The 9,145-nt window shown below is 37.9% G+C and overlaps 2 protein-coding genes across 2 annotated transcripts; both read right to left on the reverse strand.

The window, feature by feature from the left end:
* Positions 1–1,920: 1,920 nt before the first annotated feature.
* On the reverse strand, positions 1,921–5,170 carry LOC116142242 (lysM domain receptor-like kinase 3). Its single transcript, XM_031427687.1, is given in 12 exon segments — positions 1,921–2,085; positions 2,159–2,257; positions 2,484–2,622; positions 2,768–2,865; positions 3,016–3,050; positions 3,053–3,163; positions 3,370–3,475; positions 3,555–3,645; positions 3,741–3,879; positions 4,108–4,113; positions 4,167–4,364; positions 4,513–5,170. Coding segments are annotated over 12 exon segments (1,845 nt in total).
* A 1,034-nt stretch (positions 5,171–6,204) lies between these two features.
* LOC116142309 (oleosin 16.4 kDa-like) lies at positions 6,205–7,025 on the reverse strand. The gene has a single exon (XM_031427741.1). It carries the CDS (start codon positions 6,957–6,959, stop codon positions 6,417–6,419), a length of 543 nt encoding a protein of 180 aa, XP_031283601.1. The 5' UTR covers positions 6,960–7,025; the 3' UTR covers positions 6,205–6,416.
* Between the last annotated feature and the right edge of the window lie 2,120 nt (positions 7,026–9,145).

Below are 9,145 nucleotides of genomic sequence, written 5' to 3' on the forward strand. Positions count from 1 at the left end.
CTCAAAAGTCATATCTTTTGAGTCATCCTCTGAAGAATCTGAATCATCAGAGTAATCCGAAATTAATTCATAAACTTCATCATCATAATCAATTTCGTATCCCCAAACTGGCTCAAATTCAGAAGTTTGGTTTTCCGCGTTGATTTCCAAAAATCTTACCATTGCCTTCTTCTTTCCCTTCTGAGGGCATTTATCCGCAAAATGACTTTTGTCACCACAAATCCAGCAACAATTACAATCTTTTGCGTTTTTGCCAGATGACCAGGTAGCACAAAACTTACGCGCTCCGCGTTCCTTAGAGTTAAGTCTACCTTTCCTTGTTGGCCTAATAAACCTTACATGATCCGGAAGATTCCGTTTATTAGTAACAGGTCGTTCTACCATATTGCGAAAACATTTCGGCCTAAAATTCCTTTTATCGAACGATCCTTTTCGTTTCATATGGTTTTTCCAACCTTGATGTTTAGTTGAACCCCTCGACTCACAGCCATACTGTCTTGGCACTCCATCAAAGTTTTGACAACAAGATTCGTCGAACTCAAGTCTTTTAACGTCTTTATTTAGCTTGGCGTTCAAACATCTTGTCCTCACGAGTTGTCTAACAGCTTCTATTCTTCCTCCCAAAGAATCAACAACCTGATTCTTTTCAAGTAGAAGCTTAAACGCCTCGTTTGCTGCCTTATCCCATCCTTGGGGAAGCTTAGGAAAGAAAGTATTCTTCATGACTTTCTATGTACCACCAGGCAACTGATAAAAATATCGTCTATACTTACAGACGAAATTTTCAAACAGACACATGTCACAAAGCCTAAGCTTTGTCAAAGCTTCTAAGGCAACTACCTCTGCGAGATTCCTACTGGTAATTGTTATCCCAGAAAATTCTCTACAGAGCATATCCTTGAAGAGTGCAAAGATAGCCTCTCTATTTTTCAAGTCTCTGACAGTATCTAACAGACCCGTACCAGCTTCTAGACTTCTCCAAAAGCTTCCTGTAGCTCCCTACAGTGTGGATCTTAAAAACCTGAAAGTATCACTGAGTCCAAAGTTCTTATTTTGTATATGAACCCAGTTAACAATTTCCCATGCTTCGATTGCATCCGTTACATTTGTAACACAATCGATGTTTAGGAAACTTCCGATAGACGGTATCTCCACCATTCTAGGTATTCCCGTAGGTACAAACTACCTTACCTTTGTAGGATAAGTAGGTTTGTATTCGGGTTTGGAGATTTCTTTAAGAAATCCTTTGAAAGAATTTAAAGGACTACGAATTCCTTCAAGGGGATCATCTTTAAACTCGGATTCCCTGAGTCTCGAGATTAGCTCATTAAGCTCTGCCTTTTTAGGACCTGAAGTAATTTTAAATCCTCCAGTTTCTTCTCCTTTCCTTTGTTTCTTCATTTCTTCCTCATAATACCTGCTGATTCGTTCAGCATCTGAGGTAGAAATTTCCGGAATATCAACCTTCCGTTTTCCATCCACTTTAGAAACAAAGTCTTCTTCCTTGACACCTTTCATAAAGAGTTTTTCCGCTTTTTCCCAATCACCTTGGGTTTCTTTGGCCACGAACTAGGCATATCTTGGAGGCAATCCGGGATATTTTTCCTGCAAACTAGCCGCGAACTGATCCAAAACACAGACAGTGCCTTTTTTTTTTTTTTGGTAGAGTACAAATACATTATTTTTATTTTTTTTTTTTTTTTTTTAAATATTCTTTCATTTTTTTTATTTATTGATATTTTTTTTCTTTGTTTTTTTTTATTTTTTTTTTTTTCTTTCTTTTTTTTTTTCTTTTTTTTTTTTTTTTTTTATTTTTTTTTTTTTTATTTTTTTTTTTTGTTACTTTTTTTGTTTTTTTTTTGTTAGTTTATTATTTTTTTATTTTTAAATAAGGGAAGTTGACGAGTTAATCATTGTTTACTATCTTCCATTTTACAAGCCTGTGAAAACCTGGCTGGCTCCACTAAGGGAGGCTTCCCATTCTACTGAGGACATCAAGATTTGGGATAGTGTTTGTACAATTTCTCGCATTTCTGGTCTGTCTGCTGCTTCTTCACTCAAACAATTTTCAGATAATTCTGCCATCTGTAGTAGGTAAGAAGTTAGATCAAGGGCTTATAGAAATCTATTTATAGGTATTGGTGCATTATTAACTAACCTTGTAGACTTGCTCCATGGGATAGCTTCCACTTAGATTAGGATCTACATCGGCTTCCAATGCAGCTTCTGAGTCTTGATGTCGGAATATTGTTTTTATCTAATCATGTTTTAGTCACAAAATTAGAACAATGTTAGGGAAATTACACATGACCAATCAAATCTCAGGCGTATTCATTAATCTAATTGTAAATTGTAGTTACAGTGATTGGCTTGAATTAGGCTCCAGAACACTAGGATGGTAAATTGCCATGTTTAGCTAGGTTTTAGTCACAATTCTGCATTATAGAGCAAATAATGATGAGATTGTTCTAATGTTAACTTACAACTGAGATCAATGACTTCAATTTGTTTGGTTCCTTCTTGTCACGAGCAAGCGCACACTGACCAGTTACAAGCTCTGCTAGAACTACTCCGAATGCAAACACATCAGTTTTGGATGTCATTTGTAGCTCACGCGCGGATCTTGCAAAGAGCAGGTGGTGGTAAGATTACTATCATAAATAACATAAGAATATAGGCATGTGCTGGTTTAATTCTGCTCTTTAACTTCATATAATGGTTAATTTACTTTATTTACAAGAATAGTGAAAAAGAGCTTAGAACTTACTCAGGAGCGATATAACCTGGCGTTCCAACGAGTCGTGTTGCTACAAAATCTTCTTCATTTGATCTTTCTACTAGCCTTGCCAGTCCAAAATCTGCTACCTATGAAAACAGCCTCAAGCTAATTTGATTCCAGGAACGCTTTATGTGACTGGAAGTATATGAAAGAGCAGAGAATACATATAGAATTGAAGCAGTTGTAGGCACGCACACACTCACTCCTACCATTGATTGGTTAATTTAAAAAAGTACCTTTGCTCTGTGTCCCTGATCAAGTAGAATGTTGTTTTTATATCACGGTGCACATACCGTGCTTTTGTGTGATCATGAATATATTCAATCCCCCTTGCAGCATCAACTGCAATATGGACTCTTGCAATCCATGAAAGGGGCGATCGACCTGATAAAAATTGCTTGTGTAAGAAGTAATGAGGAATAAACTATCCTCCTGTAATATTGAGCGTTATTGTTCTTTCTCCCCTTCTTCTTTGAGGAATAATCTACTAGTATGTTCATAAGCTTACTAACTGAATATGCAGCACTCACTCAGCTAAAAAAACATGTTTCAAGATGCACTGCTTCTCATTTAATCAATTGTAGACATACCTTTCAATAGGGGGTCATGAAGATGTTCGTTGAGTGATCCGTGCTGAACATACTCATATATCAAATAGAAGTGGTTGTCGCTGCTTGCATATCCTAGCAGCTCCACCTAATTAATAAGCTTGGTCAGTAGGATTACAATACCTTATTTCACTTATGCAGGTACATTGTTTGAGATTATTTCTTACCACATTTATGTGATGTATCTTGCACAATACTTTAAGCTCTGAGATAAATTCCTTTGACCTGCTAGATTTCATTTTCTTAATTGCTACTTTCCTGTTACATTCATCCAAGGTCTCACACTTAAGTTTGAACTGATGAAAATTCAGTTTGGTTAAAGCATAAAATGAACTTAAATTAGGGAGAACTACCATACCTGTTCTTTTAAAGTACCAACATATACACTACCATATCCACCTTCTCCAATTTTCATGCTGTCGTCAAAGTTACATGTGGCTTCCTCGATCTCCTCCACACTATATATAACTGGTCTTTCAGAATCAAAGGTCGCTGCATCAAGCAGGATTTGCTTCAAATGAGCTATCATTAGCTTAATTTAATTCATTCTAAATTTATGTCTCCTAATTATCTGATTTCATGGGTTTTGGTCGTGATTAAACTAATGATGAACTGTTTAAAAGACCGGACAAATATAAAGACCTCTAAATTAAGTTGCCTAGTCTTTTTGTTTTTAGCAGATTATTTTGGGTTTCTTCCAGATTTCTTGTACACTTTAACCTATGTCTAAAATTCATCTGAGTTATTAAATGTTCAAACCGAGTTGACGCTTATCTGACCTTCAATGTCTTGTTCATGAAGGCGCTGCTGCAAGGAGGTTTTCCTTGCACTTAGAATTTTACTACCAGCTTTTGGATCTTCTTCTCTGCTTACAAGGTTTCTGTTTCTTCTTAGAAAGAATAGAATCAATGCGCATACTGAAAACAAAGTGGCTGCTGACAGTAGGCTTACAATTATTATCAATCTGTGTCCTTTTCCTAGCTTGATGAATGAGAAAAAAGTTAGTTTCCTTGTACATCAGAACAGTTTTTATCTTTAAGCTGAGGTAAAATTAGCAGATATTTGAAGATAAGTTTAGATTGCATTTAAGAATAGTAATTCGCTAAATCAAGAAGAATGACTAACCTCGCCTGCGGGCTCGAAATCCTCTTTTCTGTCTCGGCACAAATAGCACCCATCCAACATCTATAAAACTTGGATCCTGAGTCAATCTGTCATTTAATTTCTCAATCCCACTGATCTCAGCTGATAGAAGTTCAGCAATCTCTGATAAAGTATCATGCTCTTGAACTGTATATGTCACCACCTCTTGAGATTCCACTTCAACACATCCACATACAAGGTGAATTGTTATCCTATCTCCAGTAACAAACAGCTGCTCTACTCGTGCAACCTCCCAAGCTTGACCACTATAAAACTCACCAGAGACATTAAAAAATGTGTCACCTGATTGCACTTCATAAATAATGTCATAGAAGTATCCACGGGTGCCATTTACATCTTTGCAACTACAGGGAACCGATACAATATAATCTTGTTTGAGGTCACGGGATATGGGGGTAATATCAGATGTGTTCACTGAGTAGAAGGAGGCTATTTGTTCAATTGAGTAGCCTCTAGAGATGTGATATGCAAAAGAATTACACGTCTGAATGTGATTAGAGCAGTCAAAAGGGTATATTGCTGATTTGATGAAGACATTAGAGGAGACAACACTTCTAAAGACAGTGATCAAGAGTGGGATGAGAAGAAAGACGTAATGTTGGTGGTTTGAGGAAGCCATCTCTCTGATGGAAATTTGAATAATTTGCTGAGATATGTGATGGATAATATGTCTTCGGTTCAGTTTTTGCTGTTACATTTTTGTTATTTTGGTAAGATTGCAACTATGTCAAAGTGATAAAATATTTTAGCTTATTCTGCCAAATATGTTGAAAGGAATGCTTTCAAACAAATTGTGTTAAATGGACAACACTTCTTGTTGTTGCTGCTTGTTCTTTCTCATTCCTAGTACAATAAACTAAAGTCCCTTTCCAAGGCGGCATGTTGCCTTATTTTATGTTGCTAATCAGCCAATTTTGAATTCAACTTCCTTTTATATGCTGACATAAACTTCTTACTCTTCTCCTTGTCTTCTTCATGCTCTCGTTCAGTATGGAGGCCAGTGTCTGGATGCTCATGGAATTTTATTAGCACATTCCATCCTTTCCTCTTTTCCCCCAAAAAAACAAAAACATTTTTTAAAATAAAGGATTTCGTCGTCAGATGCCGAGAAAAATCCAACCAAATACATAAAAATGGGAAATGTAAGAGGATCAGCGTCAGGTTCAGGCATTGTTTCTCTATTACTGGAATTTCATTATCTGGTAAGATGTGTCATGTGGGTGAAAAGATAATCCATTCTTGGGAGTGAACTGTTTAGTTTTCTCCAGTTTATGCAATAGTCACATTGTTGAACGAAAATGAAGAGGGAGCATTTATGTAGTAAGTTTAACATCAGGGGTTCAGTTACCTCTTGCTACTCACATCTTACTGACTATGAAAGCTCCCAATCTTTTCTTGAGCGTTGCAAAATTCCTGGAAATTGCTGCTCTCCTTTAATGGCTTTCATAATATAATTCTCTGTTGCGGTCACCACTTCTATTGAATTGCCTAATCTCATTCTCATCCATTTTGCGAGTCCAGTCAAGACCAACACCCATTTTCTGCAATATCTGCAGTGACCAGTGTTGAACTTCAAAACCTGTATGATATATTGGCATCAATTCACCAATATTATGTACTTGTAACAGAAATTTATTAAGAAAGTAAGTGATCTTACACAAAGAGAGAACAACTTATGCATATAAACAAACAGTAAAGAAAGAACACCGTTGCATTCAACGGCAACCTTAGTACAGTTTTTGCCACAAAGTCACACTAGCATTACAAACTTAATACTCTAAAACAACATTAAAAGACAATGACCCGATGCGGCCCACTGGCCCTCAAGGCCTTGCACACTATTTTGTAACCTCAAGCTTATGTGTTCACTCCTTGTTATCCTTGTTAGAATCCCTTTCCCTTCCAGTTTTCACTCCTTCCTTATGATCCTTAGCTTCCCTTCCACTTTCCTGGGCCTTGGCTTGGACTGTCTGGGCCATTTCTCTAGTTTTTGGGCCTACTTGGCCCGCAGTCTCCTGCGCGAGCCGCTTCAGATGGTCCATCTGTTCGGGAACTCGCATTCTCCGAAGAGAATTGGCCATCCAAGATAAGGCAGAGAGAGCGGTGATTCCAAAGGCTCCTGACGTCAAGAAACCAGTGATAGCCAAGCCAATGACGAGAGCTGCAGGGACCAAAACCGGGCTGAAGATGACAAAAAGCGGGGTGGTGATAGCAAGGCCGATGAGTGTTCCGGCCAGGGTCAGTCCAGAAAGGAGGAGAAGAGTGCCACCGACCGGAAGAAGAGTGACAAGTGTAAGAAATTGTGATTTTGATGGAGCCCTTTCAGGAAGCATGCCTTTGAAGGCTTCATTTGGGTGGTACTGCTGCTGGTGGGGGTGACGCTGGTGCGTTTGGCGGTGGTCAGCCATTGAGGATGTTTGATGTTTGATGTTTCTGATTATGAGTGAGAGAAAGAGATGGAGGTGATATATTGAGGTGTGTATTTTTATGGAGGAGGTGGTGGTTTACACGTGGAAAATGGGAACACAGCTGGTTGAAAGATAGAAGTTGATGTTTGCATGAGAACTTCTGCTTTTTGATAATTTTATTGCAATTCTTTCGTTGTTGAATATGGGGTTTGGTGCAACGGCGATGCACTTTTTGGAGCTTTGTGAACGCTTCGGAAAATGAAATATTTTATGTAACGCAGTCAGTCTCGCAGTCGAAATTAATAACGACAACCCATAAAATTAATTATCTGACTAATACTAATTACTAATACTGTAACACTGACTGAGTTTGGTTTATTATTTTAGATAAGATTTTAAGGATAGTATTGGATAGTTAGATAGGAGAGTATTACGAGATAAAATTTAAAAATTTATGAAAAAACTTTCAAGGTTTGCTAATTTAATAAACACCCCAATATATTAAAATATTATAAACTGACAAAAATACCACTATCACCCGCAGTGCCAAATTCCGGTCACCACTGTTGGAATCTGGCCGAAAAATTGGATAATCACACATACCAGTCGAATCTGGCAGGTATTCAATCGATATGGCCTTTTCCGGCCATATCCACCACGGATCTGGTCAGAAAAGGCCGGATGTGGTCTTCAACGGCCGGAAAAGGCCATCTTTGGCCATTAGCGACGACCAAAGATATGGTCGTCGCTGACGATCTGGCTGAAAAAGGCCGGTTTTGGCCATTACCAGCCATTTCTAGTGGTAGTGTGATTCTTGTGACAGATTTCGGCTATCACCAGCGGTGGTTGCCTGAATCTGGCAAGTATTGGTGGGTGGGGGTGTTTTTGTTAGTTTTTAAACTTTTTTTTTTGGGGGGTATATAATGAAATTAATAAACTTATGGGGTCTAAAAGTAATTAAAAAAATAGACTAATATTTTGGGAATAATGTGTCAAACAACATTTGAAGAATAGGATTGGGAATATGGATAAAAATAATAAGTCAAACGCACCCTGTACTGTCCCGTTAATAAACAAGTATTGTAAGTCTGTAATTAATTTCTTGACAACATCAATTGCCTTCCCAAACTATGTAATCATTTGCATTGTCAATTAAACTTAACATGGTGCAGCAGTTTGTTATGCCTAAAAAATCAGGCTCACGTTAGTCTATGTTAACAAGCACCAATCAGAGTTCAAGAAAGTTTTGCGCTGTCCAGGAACTGCCACGTTGCTCCATAACAAAAAGAATATAGTTGTCACCAACTTAGCAGATTCAGGTTTCGTCTATGAGTGTATGAGGACCGCACACCTGTCCAAGGCTCAGATAATTTGAGGATATTTCTTAAGTTATCAGTCAATGGGAGGTAAAGAAGGACTTGCACGGTACTCACCCACTTGCAGAATTGTAATCATTACCTTGAATTCCTCTACTATAAATAGAGGACTCCCCCTCTCATTTTCGGGATTCTGAAACTGAACTTTCATTCTGATTGTAATCTTTATTTTCAAAACAAAGATAACCTACGGGAAAGAGACTGACTTGATATTCTCTCTGAATACTCAGTTATTGTACCTCTATTCGTTGTTCACTATACGCAACCTCTTGTAATCTCTTGCATATAAAAGAAACAGTGGACATATGATTCGCTTTAAGCATTTGAACCACTTTAAAAATTATATCTCTCATTTATTATTCAGTCTTTGTATCTAATTATAATCATTCACATGTAATTTCTAAGAATGCCTTAGCACTTTGCACGTGCGAGTCGTTAGTGTCAAAATCACGCATCAACAGTTTGGCGCTAGAAGGAGGGTCTGATTCTATACCCACTCTTCATTCAAAATCTCTGATCAATCAATTCTACTTGTGAACAAATGGCTTGTGGTTTTGAAACCGAGTGAACTAGCACAAACAACAAGGAAATCCCCTAGGTACAGGATGTTACTCTCCCGAAGTGCCTCCAATTCCTCAAGGTACCGCGGCAGACATTCCCTCGACCTCTCAGCTCGATCCAGCTGTGATGAATTACTTGGAGAGGTTCAATAATACTCTCTAAATGGTTAACTTAAGGTTAGATCATTTGGATCAGGTCGTACTGCCCAATTCTGACAAGACGGTACTACCTCCAAAAATGCCTATAGGT

The sequence above is a fragment of the Pistacia vera genome, unplaced genomic scaffold (assembly GCF_008641045.1).
Source record: "Pistacia vera cultivar Batoury unplaced genomic scaffold, PisVer_v2 Contig1126, whole genome shotgun sequence".
Classification (NCBI taxonomy): Eukaryota; Viridiplantae; Streptophyta; class Magnoliopsida; order Sapindales; family Anacardiaceae; genus Pistacia; species Pistacia vera.